This window comes from Oryctolagus cuniculus, chromosome 14 (assembly GCF_964237555.1).
Source record: "Oryctolagus cuniculus chromosome 14, mOryCun1.1, whole genome shotgun sequence".
Lineage (NCBI taxonomy): Eukaryota > Metazoa > Chordata > Mammalia > Lagomorpha > Leporidae > Oryctolagus > Oryctolagus cuniculus.
In genome coordinates this window covers 69,018,229-69,044,381 of record NC_091445.1, presented here as the reverse complement: position 1 = coordinate 69,044,381, position 26,153 = coordinate 69,018,229, and the positions used below count along the sequence as shown (strand labels likewise).

General features: G+C 41.1%; 2 protein-coding genes and 1 long non-coding RNA gene across 16 annotated transcripts in view; 2 read left to right on the top strand and 1 right to left on the bottom strand.

Moving 5' to 3' along the window:
- The window catches only part of PAIP1 (poly(A) binding protein interacting protein 1), a 32,131-nt gene extending 27,362 nt beyond the window's left edge, over window positions 1–4,769 (top strand). For 6 of the 7 annotated variants that reach the window (XM_008262176.4, XM_008262175.4, XM_017344711.3 and 3 more), the window contains 2 exons: window positions 1,436–1,529; window positions 4,405–4,769. In XM_008262176.4, the coding sequence (XP_008260398.1) occupies window positions 1,436–1,529; window positions 4,405–4,498 (188 nt within the window). In that variant the 3' untranslated portion in view covers window positions 4,499–4,769. Of the gene's footprint in view, window positions 1–1,435; window positions 1,549–4,404 lie in introns of all 7 variants that reach the window. The other variant, XM_051853493.2, reaches the window with a different exon arrangement.
- Window positions 4,770–10,182: 5,413 nt separating this feature from the next.
- C14H5orf34 (chromosome 14 C5orf34 homolog) overlaps window positions 10,183–26,153 on the top strand; it is a 29,894-nt gene continuing 13,923 nt past the window's right edge. For 2 of the 8 annotated variants that reach the window (XM_070056700.1, XM_051853489.2), the window contains exons 1-6: window positions 11,088–12,256; window positions 15,739–15,964; window positions 16,126–16,215; window positions 20,406–21,052; window positions 22,780–22,878; window positions 24,609–24,732. In XM_070056700.1, coding sequence (XP_069912801.1) covers window positions 15,770–15,964; window positions 16,126–16,215; window positions 20,406–21,052; window positions 22,780–22,878; window positions 24,609–24,732 — 1,155 coding nt within the window. In that variant the 5' untranslated portion in view covers window positions 11,088–12,256; window positions 15,739–15,769. Of the gene's footprint in view, window positions 10,466–10,587; window positions 10,679–11,072; window positions 12,257–15,191; window positions 15,307–15,738; window positions 15,965–16,125; window positions 16,216–20,405; window positions 21,053–22,779; window positions 22,879–24,608; window positions 24,733–26,153 lie in introns of those variants that run through there. The other 6 variants (XM_070056696.1, XM_070056697.1, XM_070056698.1 and 3 more) reach the window with 6 other exon arrangements.
- LOC127492745 (uncharacterized) lies at window positions 12,183–20,953 on the bottom strand. The gene is made up of 4 exons (XR_011382031.1): window positions 20,816–20,953; window positions 20,381–20,484; window positions 13,473–13,521; window positions 12,183–12,330 (listed from the first exon to the last, which is right to left on the bottom strand). It is a non-coding gene; the product is annotated as an uncharacterized lncRNA (long non-coding RNA).

The window sequence follows — 26,153 nt, the reverse complement described above, 5'->3', positions numbered from 1 at the left end:
TTCCTCTGGATTTCTCAACCGGGTGCAGGGGCCCACAATTGGCATCTTCCAATGCTTTCCTAGGCACAGGAGCTGGATCGGAAGTGGAACAGCCAGGTTTTATAAGATTTCATTTATTTGAGAGGTAGAATTACAGACAAAACCTTTCTCTCTCTCCCTCTATCTGCTGGTTCACTCCCCAAATGGCCACAACGACTGGAGCTGTTCCAAAGCCAGGAGCTTCTTCTGGGACTCCCACATGTGTACAGGGGCCCAAGCACTTGGGTCCTCTTCCACTGCTTTCCCAGGCCACAGAGAGCGGGATTGAAAGAGGAACAGCCAGGACATGAACCAGTGCCCATGTGGGATGCTGGCACCACAGGCAGAGGCTCAGCCTATTACTCCACAGCACCAGCCCTACTTCTGCTGTTTAAACATTGGATCTACTTACATGAAAAGTCATAGTATTAAAGGGGCTGGTGCTGTGGCGAAGCGGGTAAAGCTGCCATCTGTGGTGCCGGCATCCCATATAGGAGCTGGTTGTCCTGGTTGTCCACTTCCCATCCCAGGTGTCCTGGCTGCTCCACTTCCCATCCAGCTTTCTGCTATGGCCTGGGAGAGCAGTAGAAGATGGCCCAAGTCCTTGGGCCCCTACACTCACGTGGGAGACCAGGAAGAAGCTCCTGGCTTTGGATCAGTGCAGCTCCAGCTGTTGCGGCCATCTGGGGAGTGAATAAGTGGATGGAGGACCTCCCTCCCTCTCTGCCTCTCCCTCCCTCTCTGCCTCTCCCTCCCTCTCTGCCTCTCCCTCCCTCTCTGCCTCTCCCTCCCTTCTCTGCCTCTCCCTCCCTCTCTGCCTCTCCCTCCCTCTCTGCCTCTCCCTCCCTTCTCTGCCTCTCCCTCCCTTCTCTGCCTCTCCCTCCCTTCTCTGCCTCTCCCTCCCTTCTCTGCCTCTCCCTCCCTTCTCTGCCTCTCCCTCCCTTCTCTGCCTCTCCCTCCCTTCTCTGCCTCTCCCTCCCTTCTCTGCCTCTCCCTCCCTTCTCTGCCTCTCCCTCCCTTCTCTGCCTCTCCCTCCCTTCTCTGCCTCTCCCTCCCTTCTCTGCCTCTCCCTCCCTTCTCTGCCTCTCCCTCCCTTCTCTGCCTCTCCCTCCCTTCTCTGCCTCTCCCTCCCTTCTCTGCCTCTCCCTCCCTTCTCTGCCTCTCCCTCCCTTCTCTGCCTCTCCCTCCCTTCTCTGCCTCTCCCTCCCTTCTCTGCCTCTCCCTCCCTTCTCTGCCTCTCCCTCCCTTCTCTGCCTCTCCCTCCCTTCTCTGCCTCTCCCTCCCTTCTCTGCCTCTCCCTCCCTGTAACTGCCTTTCAAATCTTTAAAAAGTCATAGTATTAAAAAGGATTTTTAGGGGGAACTGGTTATTTCATATTTTTCTCCTTAGCATTTAGTTTTTATATAATGTCTTATAGATTACCAAGAGAAATATCAAGAATTACTTGAAAGAGAAGATTTTTTCCCAGATTATGAAGAAAATGGAACAGATTTATCCGGGGCTGGTGATCCGTAAGTTCTCTTTTGAAAGGTTACTAAATTTTATGAAATTTCTATAACCAATTTGTAGATGGAGATTAAGCTAGAAAAGATGAAAGAATGGCATTTGGATTTAGAAGTGTTACAGTATTTAAACATTACTGTTTAACAATTTGCCAAAAACTTTTATTATATAAACTCAATCTAAAAATCTATGTCAAGAAAAAACTATTGGAATCTTTTTTAAATTGTACCTAAACAAATTTTGCTTAAGTATTCTAAACTTTTACTATTTACATCTAGACTTTAATAAGCTCTAATACTTTAAGATTTGGGGCATCTTCTGTGCCTTTTGATCCATTTATAAACCAGAAATAGTAGTATTTCTCACTGAGTTTTCTAAAGAGCAAACAGACTACATTAAATACTTGACAGCCTTCTGGCACATACTAAAAGGCTCAAATCTTAGCTGTTAAAGGGTTAAAAGTCAAAAGAACACATTATAAAAACGGATCAATAGGAAGATGTAAGTTATAGCCCTGAAATGCATCTTAGTTTCTCCACCTGCCACTCTTTGTAATTGAAGACAGTTTTATTGTATTGCTTACCATCAGATTGCATTACACTTTGTTATAGAAGGACCAGTAACTTGTGAGGTTTAATTCTAGCTCTGTTAACACTTGCATGTATTTAGATAAGCTACTTATGTTCGTTCTTAAATAGGAGGTGCGGGGGAACATTAAAGATTTGTTTGGGGCCGGCACTGTGGTGCCGGCATCCCGTGTGAGCGCCAGGTCCTAGTCCCGATTGCACAGCTTTCTGCTGTGGCCTGGGAAGGCAGTGGAGGATGGCCCAAGTGCTTGGGCACCTGCACCTGCGTGGGAGACCAGAAAGAAGCACCTGGCTCCTGGCTTTGGATTGGCGTAGTTCCGGCCATAGTGGCCATTTGGTGGGTGAACCAATGGAAGGAAGATCTCTCTCTCACTGTCTAACTCCTATTTGTAAAAAAAAAAAATTTGTTTGAAAGAGTTATACAGAGAGAGAGGGAGGGAGACCTTCCATCTGCTGAGTCACTCCCCAGTTGGCCATAACGGCCGGAGCTGTGCCAGTCCGAAGCCAGGAGTTGCTTCTGGGTCTCCCACCCAGGTGCAGGGGCCCAGGGACTTGGGCCATCCTCTACTGCTTTCCCAGACCATAGCAGGGAGCTAAATCAGAAGTGGTGCAGGAGCAGCTTTATCCGCTACGCCACAGCACTAGCTGCCCCCCCCCCTTTTTTTTTTTTTAAGATTTATTTATTTGAAAGGCAGAGTTAGAGAGGTCTTCCATCTACTAGTTCAATTCCCAGATAGCCTCAATGGCTGGGGCTGGGCCAGGCTGAAACCAGGAGCTTCATCTGGGTCTCCCTTATGGATGCAGGGGCCCAGGCACTTGCACTGTCTTCCACTGCTGTCCCAGGTGCATTAACTTTGGAACTGGCGCCCATATGGGATGGCTGGTGCTGCAGGTGCAGGCTTAACCTATGCCACAGCACCAGCCTCTGTATACTAATTTAATAGGAAGAACATAAAGAGATAAGGACCCAGGCAGACTAGGAAGCTTCAGTTCTTCCGGATGTAACACTAGAGGTTAAACTTGTTTTTGGCATTTTAATTTGAGTGTATCTTAAAGTTTAGTACAGTAAGCATCATCGTGTTTTCTTGCCCTAATGAGCTCGTGGTGGTTTCAACACATAGCTTAATAGTAATCTTTTTTTAGATGGCTATGAGAATTCAGTCAGAATGTATTAAAAATTTAATTGGCATTTAATTTTTCTCCCGTATTTAACTACCCCAAGTGTTGGAAAAAGTCTAGACTAATTATTTCAGAAGTAGATTCATTATGAAAGTCTGATTTAAGAAAATTGGGAATCCGGGCTAAATTGAGAATAACCTAGCACAGAAATCATAACAGATAATACTTCCTGATGTTAGATATAACTATAGAAAGAATAATTCCTAATATTAAGTAGACATAAAATATCAGTGCATCACCAGAGGTGAAATCATGGTCTAAGTAGTGTAATTGCTTATTGATCTATATATTTATATTAACATCAATTGAGAACCCCCAAGTTTATATAAGGAAGCCTCAGAGTATGTTGAAAGTGGAATTAAGAGGTTGGCCATATGGCATAGAAGGTTAATCTCTACCTGCAACGTCAGCATCCCACATGGGTGCCGTTTCAAGACCTTTCTGCTCCATTTCTGATCTAGCTCCCTGCTAATGTGCCCGAGAAAGCAGTGGAGGATGTCCCAACTGCTTGGACCCCTGCACGTACATGAGACCCAGAAGTTCCTGTCTCCTGGCTTCCACCTAGCCTGCATTGCAGCCATCTGGGGAGTGAACCCAGCAGATGGAAAATTTCTCCTTTCTCTTTGTCCTCTGTTTCTGCCTTTCAAATAATAACTTTTTAAAGTAGAATCAAAGTTTATTTTGGCACAGAAATTGTGAAATCCATGAAGTTTTTTACATCATAGACATTTCTTCACTAACTTTCTGAAGAATCTCGTAGGATTTCAAAGGTTTTTGCACCAAGATGAATTTACTGTTAAACTTTTTAAATTTCCCTAGTATGTCTAGTGTTTTAACTTTTAGGTTAACATGTTTACAGGTATAGCAGAATCTTAACTCTAGATACAAGGGACATGGAGTCAGTATAAAATTTGACTTGTTGAAAAAAAAATTTGACTTGTTGAATTACACATTGGATTGAGGACTTCATTTACATAATTCTAAAGTTAAGATGTATTCTAGTATAATTTGGTCTAGGAAAGTTACATTACATGGATTTTTTTGTTTCATGGCTTAGCATCTTAGACATTTCCTGAATTGAAGCATTAAACTTATGACACATTTGTTTCCTTTACAGATACTTGGATGATATTGATGATGAGATGGACCCAGAGATAGAAGAAGCTTATGAAAAGTTTTGTTTGGAATCAGAGCGTAAGAGAAAGCAATAAAGTTAAATTTCAGCGTATCAGTTTTATAAAACAGTTTAGGTATGGTGATTTAGCAGAACACAGGAAACCAAGAAGATTTGTCACTCTTATACCAAATTAAGGATGTTGAGTTACGTTACTAATGTATGCAACTTTAATTTTGTTTAACACTATCTGCCAAAATAAACTTTATTCCCTATAACTTAAAATGTGTATATATATAAAATAGATTATTATGTACAGTTAATTCTACTGTTTTGGCTGCAATAAAATCGATTTTGAAATAAATAAATGTTGAAAGTAAATTTTGCTAGCTGATAAGACACCTTAAATCCTACTTTTTCTTGAGGGGAAAAAGTCTTAGCCTTGGAAATACATACTGCAAAAATGTAGCATTTTTTTTATACAGGTATTATAGCTTACTTTAGTTTGTTTAGTATATCAGTGAATTGAGTTCCCAGTATGAACCAGGATCATGAAAATCTTTAGCATTAAAGTCTTAGAGAATATCATTGACAACTGATTGACAATGTAAATGCTGTTGGATACCAAGGGCTTTCAAAATGTCATTTAAAAAAAAAATAGAAAAGTTTAGAGAACTCTTAGCTCAACAATCAAGACTCTTCACTGAAGATTTATTTCAGTTCCAGAATTGTCTTTTTTTCCCCTAAGTTCATTACCCTAAGGCCTAGAACATTATTCTGCTTTATCTCTGTGGCTTTCTCACTTTCATTTTGTAGCATGGGTTGCATAGACTTTTTACTAGGGAATTATGAGATTTGTCATTCAAGTTTTCATCTGCTTTATAATTGATACACACTGAAGATCAATTTTCTAATACATTTTACTATAATGTGGTACCACCTCAGCCCTATTTAAGTAATATGTTTAATGTCAAATCTTTTTCCAACTAACTAAAATTTATGTACAAAAGATTGCTTGTAAATATGCATGTAAATAGTTCTATTAATAACCCACTGTTTTACATTTGGTACATCTATGTCTGTTAATACAGTTAGCTTTCTCACTTTTCTGCTTGTTTGTTCAGTCTGAATTAAAATTAGACTTTGAAATAAAACTTAAATAGTTTTGTTTCCTCTAAATTTTTGAGGTGGCATTCTGGTATTTTAAACCTACTGAACTTGTTTATGACAAAGTTTACTTAAAGGTTTGAAATTAGACTATACTAGGTTAGAAGATAGCTTATTTGATGTTTGTTGAATAAGAATTCAATTCAATGACAAGTCTACCTGGAAAAACTACCAAATATAAAACTTAAATTCCTTATTAAGGGGAATGGTGATATTGGAGTTTTATAAAGTTGAATGCTGTTACTTTTTTTTTTTTTTTTTTTCAAAATGGCTGATTCGGCGTGGTGGCCATTACCATTATCTGCAATTTTCTGATGATACTGCATACTATAAATTTGAGGAGTGGTAGTACATTAAACCAGGGACCAGGGAATGCTCACTGTATATTAAACTTCTAGCAGTTTCTATATGAATGACCATCCTGTATTTGTTCGCTAGCTCAACTATTGCTATATTCACAGTACCCATGAAGAGGATCAACATATGTTCCAGATACTGCTGCTGCTTAAGACTAAGTTTGGGTAGTTTTTAAAGCAACAAACATTTTGTCAATTTCATGGATTCGGTGGTTCAGGAATTTGTACAGGACACAATGAGGATGACTTTCCTTTATTACATAACGTCTGAGGTTTTGCATGGGAAAACTAAGGGCTGAGGGTAGGTCAAGCAGCTGGAAGATATCTGGTCATTGAGAATCATCTCACATGGCTGGAAAATAAACTGAGATGAGTTGAAGTTAGGACCAGACAAGAGCTGTTGACCACAACCACCCACACTGTGCTTGTCCATGTAGTTTGTACTTTTCACATCATTGGCTTGATTCTAAGATGGGCTTAACAAAAGACCCAGAAAGAAGCTGCAGTGTTACAATAGAACCTTCTCGGGGTTTTAATAATTTGATTAAAACAAAATCGGATAAGATGCTATAAGGGAATGTGTGGATGTGTCTTGAAATTGCAACAGCGCATAATGAATATGCCCTGTGCCCAATTTTTAGCCTTTAGGACTGCCATGTCTTCAACAGAAACATAAGTCTTCTCTAGAGATTATTAGTGCAGATCTCCAGTGAACAAGGACACACAGGTGCCAGGAAAGGTCAGACATGTGTTCTGGCAGGAAAACAAAAATACTGATTTTAACCTGGCAGTCCTGTCATCAGCTCAGAGCTTCTGCCTTGATGTTAATTCCCTCCAAACACATCTGATCCGGAGCCTGCTGGATTTATTGTTGTAGTGAGGGAGAAAACATACACCTTGGGCAAACTAAGATGTATCCCTGAGAGGATGTTAGAACGTGTTTAAGGATTTGGGCTTCTGGTGGATAATTTGGGGGATGGTCTAAGACACTGGAAGTTCACTCTAGGCTGCTTATCAGAAAACAAAGGTAATTCTATAAGGTATTCAAGGCAGTCTTTTGTGGAGGGAGGGCAGATGAATATGGGTTGAATTTACTTTTTTTTTTTTAATTTTAAATCACACTTGTAAGAGGGAAATATTTGATAAAGTAAAAACTTGTCCAGGACTGAAATTTGGCTCAAACTGGAAAAGAAAAAGGCTGTTCTACCATTAACCTGCTGGGAGGACAGGCAGAACTAGCTGCGAAGTTAGCAGGAAACATTCTCCCAAGGGCCTGCAGCAGCTATAAAATACCATCAGTACCCCCACCTCGTGTGACAGCCAATGTTCAACCAGTGATGTCCCACACCTACTTCTACATGTGTTACTGGAGATACCCAAATCGCTCAGCTGTCCTTAATGCATTGCGGTACTAAATCCAGTTCTCATCCTGCTGCAGAAACAGCATGTGACCCAGAGCTGGTCTCCTCACTTCATAGCCTTCTCAGAATTCTTCAGCAGGAACTCAAACCTTACCAAAGATGGCACCCTCTCCCTCTTGTGTGTGCCCTCTTGGGTTCCCCTGTTGTGAGCTCTCTCCTAAATCGGTATGTGATTTCGTCAGATCACAGGTGTGAACCTGGTGGTTTTTGGTTGACTAGACTTTAGCAGATATAAATAATTGAACCTCATGTGCTGCTACCCTATTGTGTCAGCTGGCAAACACCAACCCTGGCTCAACCTAACCCTGCTTCTGCATTGTACCACTGTAACTTCATGGTCACCTTTAATTAGGCCAACAGCACAGCCAACAATTGTACTGTTTCTTCAATCACTTTAAACATTTTCAAACTCCACAATGTTCCTTCATCCTGTAATTGATTTTTTTGCCACGCAGGAAAACTACAGGACAAATGTATACAAGTCCCATCTATTTTCCCGTATAGAAAGTGTCCTTCCTGTTAAAAGGTGTTTTTTGTTTTTGTTTTTTGTTTGTTTTGCGAGGCAGGGTTAGAGAAAGGTCTTCCCTCTGTTGGTTCACTTCCCAAAAGGCTGCCGCGGCCGGCGCGACAATAATCCGAAGCCAGGAGCCGAGTGCTTCCTCCTGGTCTCCCATGCGTGTGCAGGGGCCCAAGCACTTGGGCCATCCTCCACTGCCTTCCAGGACCACAGCAGAGAGCTGGACTGGAAGAGGGGCAACTGAGACTAAAACCCGGCGCCCATATGGGATTCCCTGAAGGCGGAGGATTAACCTAGTGAGCCAAGGCGCCGGCCTCAAAGAGGCCAGTTTTTCAACATGTGCTGGAATCCTATCCTCATTCATGACTTGTGCTTGGTCAGTGGATGGATTTAATCTCTATTGGCTCTTCGTGTGAGCTTTGAAAATGTCATTCCTCTCGTCAAGAGAAATCACCTTGATCCTTCACTCCAGCTACAGTCCTATCTCTGCTTCTTGGAATGCTCAAGTGTTGCCTCCCTCACCACTCGCCCCTACCGTTTCCTTCCTTCCTTCCCCCTTCAAATCCACTATGGCTTCTGCCCCACTGTATACAATGGCCCTTACTAAATTCTCCAGTGACCTGTATGTCACTAAATTCAATAGACACTTCATATTTTTTTAGCTTGGCGCCCCTGGCAATATATGACAGCAAGATTGAAAACCTCAAGGCTTCCAGGACACAATAACTATTTCCTTAGGCTGTTCCTCCTCGATGCTTTTGGGCTGTTTTTGTTTGTCGCTCCCCCTCTTCGCGGAGGAACGACACTAAACCCTGCCTAGGCTTCATATCCGAGTCACGGCACCATTATGTCGCTCCCCCTCTTCGTGGAGGAACGACACAGGACCCTGCGCTGTTCTTTCATCTGCTCGGCCCTTCCCGGGTTTGCTGCTGGTTCTTCCCAGGTTGGCTACCGTCCCTTCCACCTCCGTGGAAGGGCGGTTCCCCCTGCCACTTTCCCCACTTCCGCAGGGGAGCGGCACACCGCCAGCCGGCTCTCTCGGGGGCTGCTCAGGTGTTCCTTCAGATAGATGTTCCCCTTAGGTGTTCCTGGTGCATGTTGTCTCTCTCCTCCTTTATAGTCCTCTTCCGCCAATCCCAACTCTGCTACCCACACGCCGAGTACGCTGCTCTCCTCCAGTCAGGAGCAGGTCCTACAGTTTATTGGTTGAACTGGAGGCAGCTGTGTAGAAGCTGTTTCTCCCTTCTCAGCGCCATATTGTGGGAGAGCAGATGCATAGAATAAGTCTTAATTCCAGTAACAGTCTAGTCCGAGTTGCTCCCCACATTTGTTTTGTTTTGTTTTGTTTTGTTTTGTTTTTAGCTTCTAAGTATCGATTCTTCAAAGTTTAGTCATAAAGATGTCACTATTCCTATGTCACAGTATTATTGGACTATTTAATTTTCTCCTGTGACTTTAGTTCGGTGCTATCAGCCAATGACTTCCAGGATTGTTCGATGGCATAACCACCTACTCACTTGCTCCAACAAGAAACCCTAAAAGTGTTTTTGCTGCCTCTGTCTAAAGCCCCATATTCATTCATCACCAAGAATAGTCACTCTCCTAAGTTTTTACTTGAGCTGTGTTTTTCTAGCCTTACTGCCCAGGTACTGAATTCTAACTGCCATTATCTCCTATTGCTTTTTCCACATCTGCTCTTGCATCCCATAGTACCTTCCTCACCCAGCAGTTCCAAGAAATCTTTCTAAAATACAAAATAGTGTCACAAAACTACTCTGCAGTAAAATTTCTATATAGGAGTTTCTCAGTCAATGGAGGGGAATAAGGAAGGAATGGGAACAAGGAAGGAATGGGATAGGATCTGTGCTGGCAGTGTATAATACAAACTTTCACATCGATGAAGATATGGCTGTCTAAGGAGACTATTGGCCTTCATAAAAGATTGAGATAAACTTTCAAATTAAGGAGTTTTCTAATCTATCTCAATGTTCCCACTTTTGCTTGAAGTCTCAGTGCTAAATAATTACACCTCAATAAAAGTGTTACAAAAAAAAACAACTTGGCCTAAGATAGGAAACTCTCCTTTTTGAAATTTGGTATCAGAAAATGTTTTAAAGTCTGTAAGTCATAAATCCATAATATAAAGTGGGAGCACCCATTGCAGGCTTCTTTGTCCTCAAACTTAAGGGTATTCTTCCAGCCAATTTAAGGGGAAACATCTTTCCCTTGGGCCTAGGGCCTGGGGTTTTAACCTCTCCTTGAAATACTTTCCCCTTCCTACCTGATTAACACCTACTTAAACTTCAGATTTCTTTACAAGTTTTTTTTTTTTTTTTTTTTTTTTGACAGGCAGAGTGGACAGTGAGAGAGACAGAGAGAAAGGTCTTCCTTTTTGCCGTTGGTTCACCCTCCAATGGCTACTGCGGCCGGCGCACCGCACTGATCCAAAGCTAGGAGTCAAGTGCTTCTCCTGATCTCCCATGGGGTGCAGGGCCCAAGCACTTGGGCCATCCTCCACTGCACTCCCTGGCCACAGCAGAGAGCTGGCCTGGAAGAGGGGCAACCGGGACAGACTCCGACGCCCAGACCGGGACTAGAACCCGGTATGCCGGCACCGCAAGGCGGAGGATTAGCCTAGAGAGCCGCGGCGCCGGCCTACAAGTATTTCTTTTGCCTGTTACATCTGCCCAATGCATGCTCTCACAGAGTTTTATTTTTGTTTCAGGAACACTTCACCGCGACTGTGATCAAATGAATTAATACACCAAGGAAGCGCCTGTTTTTCGGCTTCATCCCAAGTGTGTAGCAGGTTCTCCGTAAGTACTTGCTTAATGGCAGTCAATACAGCCAACTTGTCTATCTGCTGTTTTAGAGGGGAGAAAAGAGTGCAGACACACAGTGGAAGGCATTTTCTAATACTAAATTAGGAAATGAAAGGGTTCTACCTTTGGCCAAGTTTTCTTTAACAGATTTATTAAGATACCAGTTGTTTGGATTACTTAAGTAAACATCACCCCACTAACATCCACTCTTGTGCTGCACCATCTGAAGGCTGGTTCTTATCACGTTTTATTACAATCAAGTCCTCCCTGACAGCGTCAGGTACTGGGAGTAAACGCCCAGAGGAGCCCAGCGTCTTCCGGCCTGCGGTGCTGCCCCCTCGCGCTTCCGGCCCCACCCGTGCGGAGCGAGCTGGGGGCGTGGCCCGGGGGCGTGGCCCGGGGCGGACTTCCGCTCCTCCTTTTCCGGAGACCTGAAGCCGCCGCCGCGGGGCGCGGGGATCTTTGAAACGCGGCTTTTGCGGCCTGAGCGGGGGTGGCCGTCTCGTGTCCGCTGCCCTAACTTGGCAGGCGTTTCAGACAAAGCGCTCTCCCAGTGGCCGTGTTCCTCTGCGGTGGCGATTGTTTTCCTTCGTCAAGAAGCGGTACTTGCTGGTAATTTGTCCAGGTTACGCGACATCCCTGGAGACGCGATCTTGGGCTGGCGCAGACCCAGCAGCTTCCAGCGTTTGGGCACATTTAAAGCCCGGAGGCCGCTGATCGGCCTCCTCTCCCCAACTTCTCAGCTCAGAACTGCTGTGTGAGTGCATGACGTGTGGTGGTGGTCCTGAGAAAGCCGTTTTTCTAACTAGAGGTCGTATTTTGAAAACAGGTTCTTGTTGATGTCAAGAACAGATCTGTGGCCTTACGATCTTTGAACATACTCTATATAAGCATTACGTGCTGGGTGTGCGAACGTGAACGGGGATAAGACAGTCGAGATGCGGCTGGAAATGTGGGATGGAGCCGGACTGTGATTTTCGATGATACGCTGGGAGCTTTTGGACATTGCCATGTTTCTTGTGTGTGCCTGGTTATCTAAGCCATCTTGAAAACTGGTACCTCGATATAGCTGTTCAAACAACTTAGCCAAAGTAGAGACATCCAGCTGCGTATCAGGTCTTGATTTTTGAGTGAGATACCAAGTCGACCTTCCTGAATTTATTGCAGTAAATATCTGTTTCCAGTTAGTGAGTGTAAACAAGAGATATAAAGCAGTTGGTATGGTCTGACCTATGGAAGGTTACCCATGACAGCAACACTAAGTTAAAGGTGGATTAGAAGGAAAAGGTACTAGACGGTCGCAGGAACCGAGCACGGAAAAGGAGGCCGACAGAACCACGTTTAAGAGAAGGACTTCAGAATCAGCAGGGCTTGTTGCAGTGGTATGAAGGAAAGCAGATTGAGAGGTTAAATACTGCTAATATTGGCTGTTAACCTTCAGATGCCATTAACTCCAGTTGCAAACCCAAGAGGAGCAAGAATTTTAAAATCCACTTACTCTGAGCATTCAGTGTGTTCGTTGTGTCCTTATTTGCCTATGTTAGAAGCTGAGGATACAGTTGAATAAAACAGGTACGTTCCCAACTTTGGTTGAGTTTTTATCAATGAGAAAGCAAGTAAATAAACTGTCTTGATAGTGATGCATTCTGTGAAGAAAAACAAATGAAATGTGGTAGGAAAAATGACAGAGATGGTTGGGGCAACTTTGACTTAGTTCTCAAGTTAGGCCTTTGTGAGAATGACATTTGTGTTGAGACCTTAATTTTGACAAAGTATCACCCTCATGATGAGTCAAGGGAGGGACAAAGGAGGTGTGGAAAGCAGTGCAGAGATTCTAAATTGGGAAGAGCTAGATTAAAGAACTCTGAAAGACTAGTGTGGCTGACATGTCCTGAATAAAGGAGGGAGGGTTGGGAGATGACATTTTGAGAGGTAGATAAGGCCAGATTGTATGGCCTTGGTAAGTGGTAGTTAGGAGTTTGGATTTTAAGTGCAAATGGAAAATACTTGATGGATTTTATGCCAAGGAGGAATAGATCAGATTCAAGGAAAGAAATGAGTAAAAGTGAAATTAAGGGATATTACCAAAATCTACTTTTGGTGGGAGAGGTGGAGTTTCATTTTGGTCATGTTGAGTTTGATTTATCTGTGGGACAGGGACATGGAGAGAGGTTTAGTACGTAGCAAGCTGAAAGCTCTAGAGAGAGGTCAGATAGCTTTAGAAGTTCTCTAGAGAGAAAATTAAAGGTGCATGAGTCTCCTTCGGAGAGTCCTTAATGTTCAAATGTTTACTTATATGCTGAAATAGTCCACAAAATATTATAGAGTGTGTCATATAAAGCTGATTACATACAGTGAAAGGGAGTAGGATTAAAAAAGTGAGGCATAAGAGACAGGAGTTTATAGTAAGCAGGGATGCGGTGGAGAATATGGTTAGGTCTTGAAGAATTGTTGATTTAAGGGTTTGCTGAAAAAGAATGTTTACACTAACAACATAAGTAAAAATAATAGAGAGGGAAACCAGAGCAGCCCAGTATTAGGGGGTACACATTGGGGAAGAAAGAGCTGGAGCAAGGAAAGACAGAACACACTGTCGCAAGTTGGCGACCTGGTAGGATGAAGACATCAGTGACCTTTGTAAAACAGTGTCAGTAGAGAGAGAACAAAGTCGGATTGCAGTATATTAAAGATTGTTAGAGAAAGTGGGAAGTAAGTGGATACTACACGTGAGAGATTTATTGGTAGAAAATACGGGTAAACGGAGAAAGTATTATCTATGGAAAGTTACTTTTTTTGTTCTGGCAGTTGAAACTTGATCACTTGAGTTATTATATTATCTGAAAAGGAAAATGTAGAGGGAATGCAGTTAGTGTTAGAAAGGAATACATTGGAGTCCCCTGGTATGTTTCTAACTCTACCATTTGGGGCAAGTCAGCTTGAGCATGTCCCAAATTGTACATCTCTTCCCTCTCTTATTCCCACTCTTATGTTTAACAGGGATCACATTTCAGTTAAATTTCAACACTTAAGAATAACTGTGTATTAATTACAGAATTAAACCAGTCATATTAAGTAGAACAGACAAAAAAAAAAAAAACTACTAAGAGGGATAATGTATTAAGTTGTTCATTAACAGTCAGGGCTATGCTGATTGCCCCAAATGGTAGAGTTAGAAACATACCAGGGGACTCCAGTTTAATCCTATCAAGGTGGCATGTACCAATGCCATCTCACTAGTCCAAGTGATCAATTTCTGTTCACAATTGATCATAATGAAAGTTCTAAGAGTCAAAGGGAGCACATAAACAAGTCTAGTACCTGCTAATACTAACAGATAGAATAAATAAAGGGGAGAGTGATCCAACATGGGAAGCGAGATACTCAGCAGACTCATAGAATGGCGGATGTCCTAAACAGCACTCTGGCCTCAGAATCAGCCCTAAAGGCATTCCAATCTGGCTGAAAAGCCCATGAGAGTATTTCAGGCATGGAAAGCCAAGACACTCTGGCAAAAAAAAAAAAAAAAAAAAAAAAAAAAAACCTAAATGAAAGATCTCTGTGAGTGAGATCCCAGTGGAAAGAACAGGTCTTCAAAGAAAGAGGTACCTTTCTCTGAAGGGAGGAGAGAACCTCCACTTTGACTATGACCTTGTCTGAACAAGATAAGAGTCGGAGAACTCAAGGGGCTTCCATAGCCTTGGAAACTCATGACTGGTGCATAGGGAGATTACTGATGCCATAAACAGGAGTGTCAATTTGTAAAGTCAACAACAGGAGTCACTGTGCACTTACTCCTCATGTAGGATCTCTGTCCTTAATGTGCTGTACATTGAGACTTAATGCTATAACGAGTACTCAAACAGTATATTTCACTTTGTGTTTCTATGGGGGTACAAACTGTTGAAATCTTTACTTAATGTATATTAAACTGATCTTCTGTTAAAAAAAAAAAAGAAGAAATTATCAATTCCCAACTTGACTCTCACTGGGATTAAACATGACAATAGGTCTGATCTGATTTCATCATCATTTAAAAAATCATCTATTATTTTTCACTTTATGTTTCTGTGTGGTAGCAAACTGTTGAAATCTTTACTTAATGTATGCTAAACTGATCTTCTATAAAAAAAGAGAATCGAAAATGAATCCTCATGTGAATGGAAGGGGAGAGGGAATGGGAAAGGGGAGGGTTGCGGGTGGGAGGGACGTTATGGGGGGGAAGCCATTGTAATCCATAAGCCGTACTTTGGAAATTTATATTCATTAAATAAAAGTTAAAAAAAAAAAAAAGAAAGAAAGGAATACAAACATTTCCCAAGATGTGTGGCACTGCCACAAGGTAACATTCACAGGGCTAAGTACTCGCTGGGGATGTTTTCTCAGTTAATCCTCACAGTAACCATGTTACTACTCCCGTTTTACAATGGGGAAGTAAAGGCTTATAGATAGTAAATGGTGGATTGAATGAACCTTAATTTAATTCCCTTTTTGCCACCTCTACATGGAGAGTGTAGGTGAAGATACAGAGTTTGAGGAGAGGAAATTGAATTCAGTGAGAGGAGGATAAATCACATCACTAGAAGATTAACTTGCTCAGTAGTGATATGGAGCTGGTTCCTAGGGTAAGGACAAGAATCTAGATATTTGAATTTTCTTTTTCAGTTTTCTTTTCCCTTATGCCTAGTAGGTACCTTTGGCCTGACCTTAGCATGTTTTAAGAATAACTTCCTGCATTTCTTATTGCAAATGTGAATTTGCCTGGTTTTAGATACTTAGGATATAGTATACAAAAATCAAACTTAAGGAGAAGTAAACCTCCTAAAATTCAAACGATGATTATTAGTTTATGAACTGTCTTCTCCCTCTAGGTTATGTTATTAAGGTAATGTCCTAGGAGTTAAGACATTTTGTTAAGATCACTTTTCCTCTAACAATAGTAAATGAAATGGCAATTTGTTTTTCTTATGTTCTTAGAAAACACATGCATTTATTTTGATCGAACTTTTGTACATTAAGAGAACTATTTGTGCTACTAAATTTCCTATTTCCTTCAGTCTTCACTTTGGAAAAATATCCTGTACAGTAATGACAACCGAAGTGCAAATGATACTTTATGAAGATGATTCAGTGCAAGTACAGTATGTTGATGGCTCCAAATTACAACTTTCTCCCTGTGGCTCTGAATTTTTATTTGAAAAGTCACCTCCTGCTTCAGCACATCCTTTAGAGCAACCACAAAGAATTCGCCAAAGGACACATTTTGTTATTAGCACTTACCGAGTAAGTAAGGATGTCATAAAAACTACTCATTTTATTATCAAAATATTGTCAAGTGGGCCAAAATGTGAAAAATAATTAGTACTTTGGATTTCTGTCATACCAAATGGACTTTCAAATTATTCTGTATTTTTTAAGACTACATGTTGTATTTCTTTATATAGGAGCAACTACAGCGAGCCCTTGATTTTCGAAATTCTTCAGCTACTTGCCTTTTTTTATCTGAAAACATCATACCTTCTGAAAGAAAAAAGGTGATTTTTTTTAAACCTCATTCTTAGAAGTAATATTTGAGGACAGGTAATGAAAAATGGGTAGTTTACTGTTTAGTCTTTCTCCCCAACATTGGAATACACACATTGTTATATTAGGCCTATATAATTCTCCACGTTTAGGAACATAGAAGTTACATAATAGTGCCATTTTCTTTGTAGCCAGGGATTATAATCAGAACTTTCCAAATTGGTCCTTCTCATAAATGTGAGCAATTATGTGACCATTTTCAGTAACTTAGGTTAACAAGATGTATAATTAATGTGTAGGTATAAAAATTTTATTCTTTTGCTTATAGTTTGACCTTTAGGAATAATAGCTATAATTTATCAAGGGTTAGCTGTGTGCCAAGAACTAAGAATTATATTAAAAACAATTAATAACAATAGCATGGCATGGGTACCGGCTGATCAAAATGGATATTCAGCCAACCAGAATAGGTAAATTGGCTAGATATTGGCCTTTTTTTAAATAGATATAGAAACTGTGTCTTAGAAAGTTTACCTAATTGTCTGTGAAAATTATTTATTTATTTGAGAGAGAGACAAAGAATGAGACAAAGAGTGCTCCTATCCACTGGTAGATGCCCCCAAATCCTTGAAACAGCTGATGCTGGGCTGGGGCTGAAACCAGGAAAAAGAATACAATCTAGGTCTTCCTCATGGAGAACAGGAATCCAATTAGTTGAGACATCCCTGTTACTTCCTAGGTTCTGCATTGGCAAGAAACTGGAGTCAGAAGCAAGAACAGGGAATCAAACTCAGGCGCTTTGATTTGGGATGGGAGCATCTTAACCACTAGTCTAAACACTCCTACTGTGGAAATTTTTTAAGTGGCAAGTCGGGATTTGAACATGGTTTGTCTGATCCTGAAGACTATGCCTTTTAACTTCTCTCTGCTACCCTTCTATTCTCTCATGATATATGTCTGCCTACTGAGTAACTTTCTATTATTTCACATTGTGGCAAAGGACCGTAAAGAGTTGTGAACTTGGGGCAGGCATTGTGGTGTGGCTGGTTAAGCCATCTGCAGTGCCAGCCTCCCACTCAAGTCGGAGCTGCTCTACTTCCAGTCTAGCTCCTTGCTAATGTGCCTTGGGAAGCAGATGATGAATCAAGTATTTGGGTCCCTGCCACTCACATGGGAGACCTGGATGAAACTCATAGCTTTGACCTGGCCCAGCCTTTGCTGTTACGGCCATTTGGAGAGTGACCCAGTGGATGGAAGATTTCTCTCTGTCTCTGTCTCTCTGTCACTCTGCCTTTCAAATAAGCAAATCTAAAAAACAAACAAACAAACGTCTGGAAGACTTATTACCAGTGTGTATTTTGAATAACTGTGCTCATTGATACTGAAAAGCTTGCTGCTGGTGCTGCTCTAGGATTATTAGCTAGCCTGATTCTATTTATTTATTTATATATTTATGTATGTATGATTTATTTATTTCCTTACTTACTTACTTGGCAGAGAAAGAGACAGATCTTCCATCTGCTAGTTCTCACAACAGCCAGGGCTGGACCAGGCCAGAACCAGGAGACCGGTACTCAATCCTGGTCTCCCATGTGGCTGGCAGGGACCTAAGTACTTTTTTTTTTTTTTTTTTTTTTAAGATTTATTTATTTATTTGAGAGAGAGAGTTATAGAAAGAGGGAGAAATAGAGAGGAAGGTCTTCCATCCACTGTTTCATTCCCCAAATGCCACAATAGCCAGAGCGAGCCAGTCTGAAGCCAGGAGACAGGTGCTTCTCTCTGGTCTCCCATGTGGGTGCAGGGGCCCAAGCACTTGGGCCATCTTCTACTGCTTTCCCAGGCCATAGCAGAGAGCTGAATCAGAAGAGGAGCAGCAGGGACACAAACCAGTGCCCACATGGGATGTTAGTGCTGTAGGCAGAAGCTTAGCCTGTTAGTCACAGCACATCTCCAGGGACCTAAGTACTTGAACATCATTTGATGCTTCCTAGAATGCACATTAACAGGATCTGAGTTGAAGTTAAGGAGTTAGGACTCAAACATGACACTTTGATAGAGATACAGGTGTTCCAAGCAGCGACTTAACCACTGTGCCAAACACCCGCCCGATAGTCTGATTCTAGAAGAGAGAATTGACTGTCCTTACAACCAGCTTTAGATCAATAAATAGTGCCTTTTGGTGTCCTAATATTAGTATACATTGGTAGCACTGTAAATTTAAGAGACTGTCTTGAAAATCGTTTTGTAAATTTGGAGTTTTACATAAATGGAAATTGAAATGTTAAACTGTTGGCATAATTAATTAAGACTTATACAGCCAGTGCCGCAGCACAATAGGCCAATCCTCCACCTGTGGCACCAGCACCCCAGTTCTAGTCCCGGTTGGGGCGCCAGATTCTGTCCGGTTGCTCCTCTTCCAGTCCAGCTCTCTGCTGTGGCCCAGGAGGGCAGTGGAGGATGGCCCAAGTGCTTGGGCCCCTGCACCCGCATGGGAGACCAAGAGGAGGCACCTGGCTCCTGCCTTCGGATCAGTGTAGCGTGCTGGCTGTAGCAGCCATTTGGGGGGTGAACCAGTGGAAGGAAGACCTTTCTCTCTCTCTCTCTCTCTCTCTCTCTCACTGTCTAACTCTGCCTGTAAAAAAAAAAAAAAAGAAAAGAAAGAAAGAAAAAAGAAAAAAACCTACTATTTGTATCTTTTTTTTTTTTTTTTTTTTTTGACAGGCAGAGTGGACAGTGAGAGAGTGAGACAGAGAGAAAGGTCTTCCTTTTGCCATTGGTTCACCCTCCAGTGGCCACTGTGGCTGGCGCGCTGGGGCTGGCACATCACGCTGATCCGAAGCCAGGAGCCAGGTGCTTCTCCTGGTCTCCCATGCAGGTGCAGGGCCCAAGCACTTGGGCCATCCTCCACTGTACTTCCAGGCCATAGCAGAGAGCTGGCCTGGAAGAGGGGCAACCGGGACAGAATCCAGTGCCCCGACTGGGACTAGAACCTGGTGTGCCAGTGCCGCAAGGAGGAGGATTAGCCTATTGAGCCACGGCACCGGCCCACTATTTGTATCTTATATGTAGAACACAACAGCCTGAGTCTATTTGCTATTGGTCAGAATCAGTTTACCTTTGAGTAATTCCATTTCTTTAAATGTTACCTTTTTTTTTTTTTTTGCTCTTTTTCTTTTAAAATAAATTATTTATTTGAAAGGTAGAGTTACTGAGAGGCAGAGGCAGAGAGAGAGAGAGAGAGAGAGAGAGGGTGAGAGAGGTATTCCATCCACTGGTTCACTCCCCAGTTGGCCACAACTGCCAGAGCTGCGCCAATCTGAAGCCATGAGCCAGGAGCTTCCTCCAGGTCTTCATACATGGGCCATCCTCCACTGCTTTCCCAGGCCACAGCAGAGAGCTGGATTGGAAGTAGAGCAACCGGGACTCAAACCGGTGCCCATGTGGGATGCTGGCACTGCAGGCGGTGGTTTTACCCGCAACACCATGGCGCCAGCCCTAAGTGTTACTTTTTAAGTAGCATTTCTTTTAGCGTATGATGTGCCAAAGTACTATCAAAGATAGGTACTTTATATGCTATCTAATGGTTCATATCTTTATCTTTAAATCATCTTATTTAGTGATAACTCTCTAAGACAGGGTTTCACAAATGCTAATAGTTCCAGTACTATTATTAAATAAATCGCTCTTTTCCCTCCTATTTTGAAAAGCTAATGTTCTCACATGTTACATTTTAAGATATAACTGAGTCTCAATTTGCATTTTCTGAGTTCTGTTAATGATTTTTATAATAGCTCTATATTTGTTTAAGCTATGATGGTTTTTAATATAATACATCATCACACTGGTCCTACCTCGTTTCTGTTCTTTTTCAGAGTAGATTTTGGAAGGGGTGGTGAAAAAAATCTATTTACTTGTGATTCATGGTACATTTTAAACCAAAATATGTTTGACACTAAATATAATCAAGATGTTGTTTTATGTCCCTTTTTCTAAGGGAAATAATCCTAACAATATCAAATATTCTCCAGAAATCTATACATAAGAATACACTGACATCTGGCTCTCCATTTTTTATTTCCTGCAGGTAGTAAAAACAAAATTATTTAAGTGGTTTCTTACATAATACCTAAACACAAAGTATAAGGAAATATTAGACTGTTAACAGATAATACTCACCATCTCTTTTTGCCTCTCAATTCAGCGTATCCTCATTGACATCTCAGAAGTAAGATGGCCCGGTCCTGATTCAGATGACAGCCTGATATGTATGGAGAGTGGCTCTGTGAAGATAACATCTCTAGATGGTCACGCGTACCTTTGCTTGCCCAAATCTCAGCATGAATTTACAGTACATTTCTTGTGTAAAGTTAGTCAGAAGCCAGACTCATCTATAGTACTGTCAGAAAAAAAAAATCAAGCCTCCAAAGACAAACTAAGTGGAAAAGCTGGCAGAATCGCTACACACAGAAGTTTATCAGGGCAAAGACTGAATAATAAAGAAAATGAACTTTATCGCCAGACTGTGAAATGCAGAGAACCTTCAGAGAAGACAAGTTGTAGAAATGGAACTGAAGCGGGGGAAGAGCTGCTTTCTCCTGGTCCCAGACACACCTGTGTATACACGTGGGTAAAGCAGTGCTGGTCTGTAGCCTCCTGTCCAGAGGAATGGAAGTACCCTCTGTCTTTAGCACTTCGCTTTCATAATCAAGTTAGCAGTATGTCTAAAATTAAGGCAGGTTTCACTCAGAGTGAAATTTTAACTTCTGATGTTTCCGAGGAAAGAGCAAAAGAGGTTTCTGTTCTTCCCAAGGCCGTGTCACTTAGCTGTCCTGTCCCACACCTGCACAGGTAATGGAAGAATGCCTTATTGGTCATATAACTTATGTCAGAACCAGTCATTACTTAAGGATAATTTTCTTTCTAAATCTGAAAGATTATGAAACCATTCATAAGGGAAGTTTGTTTAGTTGATCTGAAACTTCATATTTAAATAGTAGTTTAATAAGTATTATTTACTTAGTAGATAATTTCCCCAGCAAATGTGTTCTATATTCTTTACATTCATGCATGGAATGTTTATGGAAGGTTGACTTTACTCTAGATCTTTTGTTAAGCACCATGACTGTGGAGATGACTAGGACATAGTTCCTGCTTTCTGGCAACTTAGAGTCTGGTGAAGATCACTGTCCCTAAAAGGTTTATTAAAATGTGGTAAGTAATGGGACAGAATCCACACAGGACTCTCTGTAGGAGCCAGCCCAGAGGACCCTCTGTTGCTTGCTGGAACATGGATCTGACAAGGTTATGACCATGGCTACCTCTGTCTTTGGTTAGCTGACTACAAACATGCCCATTTTCCAAAGGGGTAAGCATGGAGCAGCTTTTTTTATGGCAACGTATAAACTTTACCTCAACTAAGAGATGAATAGCATAATAGTTACAGATTTGTCATGTGAATGGTATATAAATAATGAGAAATAATTTTAAAAGCTAACACCTAAAGCACTTATGTGCCAGGCACTATTGTATTTTACCTGTTTAATCCTTATTGTAATCCCAAGAACTCAGTACTACTATCATCCGCATTTTGTTGAGAACTAGAGACAGAAATGTTAAATTACTTAAGCAGAGCTATATGGCTAATACTTAGAGAATCAAGAATTGGCCCAAGAAGTCTCTGAGCACACATTTGTTAGTGAAAATGAGATGATTTTCAGCCTTGTTATGATTATCTAATTAAAAGTGGAAAATCGGGTATTATAAATACATATCAAAAGAGGTTTATAATTCTCAATTAATACTTTTTCAGTAACTTATCACTGGTTTTAGATTGAAATCCATTATCCTTAACCTGGCTTAACAGGTCTTCCTTCCTTGTCCTGGTTCCCTTCATATATCTGCCACCCTCAACTCTGTCTGCTGTTGCCAACCTGGGCTTCCTGCAGTCCCTAGAGTGCTTGCTGAAGCTTTTGCCACTGAACCTGCTCTTTATCCTGCCAGGAACACACTCCCTTTATGTCCTTCAACTAGCTAACTTGCATTTATTTGTTTCTAGATCCCAGCTTAAACCTCACTTCTTTAGGGTAATTTTCCTACATCCCATAGCATCCACTCTTTCCTTTTTTTTTTTTTTTACAAAACTTAATGTTTACTATATAACATTTCTGCCATGTAGAATCTCAATGAGGATAGGGACCATGTCAGCTTTTCTTTTTTAGGGGGAATGAGGGAAGTTATTATGTCCCCAGAGTGTAGAACACAGTGCCTGACCCCTCATAGGCATTTCAGTAAATATTTGTTGTTTGAATCAATCTAAATTTTAAAGGTGATTACAACTGTTAACGTCTATAATTGTGCGGAAATTCAATAATGAACTTATTGAAAACACTGAAAAAATTACATGGAAAAATAAGACTTGTTTTTAAATGTAATTAATATACTTCCATATTTATTTTTCTTTTATCTAGTAAGTTAAACAAGAAATAAATCTTGTTATGGTAACAATGTTTTATTGACACTTAAAGTTAATTATGTGGAGCAACTAGAACTAACAGCTTGTATATTAACCTTCACAGGTGGAATTTTTGTGACTCACTTTTACAGAGACAGTTTGATGAAGAATATTCCTATCCTGAACTAGTAAAAATGGTTTGGTATAAAGGTGTTACATATAGGTAAGGCATGTATGTTGGACTGGAAGCTGTTTAGTAATGTCACAAGGAGCTGAGACAAGCCTTGCAGACTTTCACAAGTGGACACAGTTTTGCTGAGCCAGTTGTGTGCCTGTGTTTTGTCCTGAGTTTTACAGGTCTGTTTGTAAGACTTTCATGTCAGCTCCAAAGCCACTAAGGGATCAGTTTTGCTAGTGAAAATAATGTTTATATCAGTCATTTAGGATACCCCTTCAAAGCTTCAGAAGATCTAGTCTGAATTAAAGTTAGGTAGCTTAAGGGAGATTTCAGGTTTCATTCTTATAGCAAATATTTATTGAGTGGCGCCCTCCATGTTAGCACTTCCATAGAATCATTCCTACCCCACAACAGAAGATAGCTCTAGTAACTGGAATGTTAGTGCTGGCCAGATTGAGAGTTTCGTCTTCAGGAATAGTACTGGAACAATACTAATGATTTTGTCTGAGGTAGGCCTGGGCTAACCCCTCCCAAGTGGCTTCTTAACTGCTAGACTAAATGCTTGCCCTTGTTTTAAGTTTTTCTATGCTGTATATATATATATATATATATATGAACAATGTCTTCATTGTACATGGCTGTTCATGTACCATTAATCACCTTCTCTTAAGAATGGCTCCTTGGGGCCGGTGCTGGAGCATAATGAGTTAAGCCAGTGCCTGCAGTGCCAGCATCCCATATGGGTGCTGGTTTGACTCCCGGCTGCTACACTTCCATTCCAGCTCCCTGCTAATAAGCCTGGGAAAACAGCAGAAGATGGTCCAAGTGCTTGGGCCCCCACGCTGATGTGGGAGACCCAGAAGAAGCTCCTGGCTCCTGGCTTCAGCCTGGCCCAGCCCAGCCATTGTGTCCATTTCGGGAGTGAACTAGCAGATGGAAGATATTTCTCTGTCTCTCTCTCTTTATCTAACTCTGCCTTTCAAATAAGCAAAATAAAACTTAAAAAGAAAAAAAAATAAAAAAGAATGGCATCCTTGAGGGGATGGTGTTGTGGCGTAGCATGTTAACCTTCTACCTGCAACACTGTCATCCCATAACAGAGTGCTGGTTTGAGTCCTGGTTTCTCTGCTTCCAGTCCAGCTTCCTTCTAATGTGTCTGGGAAAGCAGCAGAAGATGGTTCAAGTATTTGAGCCCCTGCTACCCTTATAGGAGACCAGATGAAGTTCCAGGCTCCTGGCTTCAACTTTGCCCAATCCTGGCCATTGCAGCTATTTGGGGAGTGAACCAGAGGATGAAAGATTCTCTCTCCCTCTCTCTCTCTCTCTCTGTCTCTGCATCACTTTGCCTTTCAAATACGTATATAAATCTCTTTAAAAAAGAATGGCTCTTTGTACAAATGGTTAATCTCACCCATCATGTATTGGATACTAGTCTCATTTTTGCAAAATATTATGTTCAGGTTCTAGAAGCATTGTATTTAACACATATGCAATGGACATTGCTTTGGTGACTTATGTGCTAGCCTCTTGTTTGGAGTGAGGCTACCAGGATAGTAGGATGCCTGAATTCCAGAAGCTCTGAACTTAATTTTTAAATAAGTTCATAAATCAATTCTGCATGTTCTGTTCATCTATTGCAAAAAAAGTTAATTTGGCTTCTTTGGTTAGACAAAAAAGACTATAATTCTTTGCTTGAGGCTTTTTTGATGACTGTCTTCATGCATTATTTGATCTCAGGAGAAAAAATTGTTTTAATGATGATTTTTCTTCCTTAGACTTACCCATAAAAATGTGAATTCAATAGAGATTTATCCTGGAGATGGCTCTATTTTCAAATCAGAAGGAACTTATTTTGGAAGCTATTTTACATATTATTCCAGTCACGGAGGATCAGAAGAGGTAGGCCAACAATGAGATCTCAAGAAGAGTTTTGTTATGTTTCCAAATATATACAGGAATGTGGTCTTTAAAAAACCGCTTCCTAATTCTTAATCCAGAAAACTAATACAATCCTACTGCCAGCATTGGCACCCAGTTAATTATTAACCACTTTATTTTTAGGTGTCTTCATTTGCTTGACCATCATCAAGATTATTCTGTAACTGAAAATAGTGAAATATAACATGATACATTTGTTAGACTATAAAATAATAGTGTAGGTATTTCATTAGTGAGTTTTCATTTGCTTATTCCTAGTCCAACATTGGACATCCGCACATTTATTGTGATCGCTATATTATCACACTGCTTTGCTTTGCAGGCCAGGATGGAATAAATGTATTCTCCCCCATACAGAGTGGGGTGTCTAAGTAGTGACCTTTCAGAGTTACTAAAAAGAGTTAACAGTGCAGTAGATTGGGGAAGGGGTGTGTGTGTGGTTCGTGTTACATTATTTCTTTTTAGAAATGTATTTGAGAAGCAGAGACAGAATGAGAGAGCTTCTATCCTCTGATATGTATTAATGTCATTAATCCTTAGGACAATCCAGATGGTAGGCAGTGTCCCCATTTCGTGGGTTATAAGCACTGAAGCTTAACAAAAGTTATATAACCCTCCTGTCTCCTAGTTAGTAAGAGATGTACATGTGATTTGAATACAGATCTGCTGTATTCAAAGCTCATCTTTCCCCAGTAGGTAGGAGCTGTACTACTGTGTGGAAAATAATCTGCTCCATAAATGTTATATTTAATTTGTCCCTGTTGGGATTACCTAAAAATAATCAGTAAGGGAGAAGAGAAGGCTGGAGATTAGGAAACACTAGCAAGTTTGAGAAAGAGGAAAATCAGAAGGCATGACAATAAATTTTATTTTTAAATTTCAAGAACCTGGGCTATAAATATCTTCTACAAACTGCAGTGATAGTTCTTTGTTAATAGAATATAACAAGATAATGTGGCCACTTAATTTAAATAATGTTTAAAGCCTGTAACAGTAGCGGCTGGTACTGTGGCACAGCAGGTTAAGCCGCAGCCTGTGATACCATTTCCTGTATGGGCATAGGTTCAAGTCCTGGCTGCTCCACTTCCAATCCAGCTCCCTGCTAATGGCCTGGGAAAGCAGCAGAAGATGGCCCAAGTGCTTAGGCCTCTGCACTCACGTGAGAGACCTAGAAGAAGCTCTTCTTCTGTCTTTGAAACTCTTGTCTTTCAAATGAGTAAATAAATCTTTAAAAAAACAAAGAAGTATTTCTGGTGTCTTAGGGGGAAAAAAGAGAAACAGTGGCTATGTGAGCAGTTTCTTGCCAATGTGTAGGAAAATTAGTTTAGTTCCCATGTTAATTTAGTTATAGCCAAGATTGAGATTGGACAGTAAGTTACAGG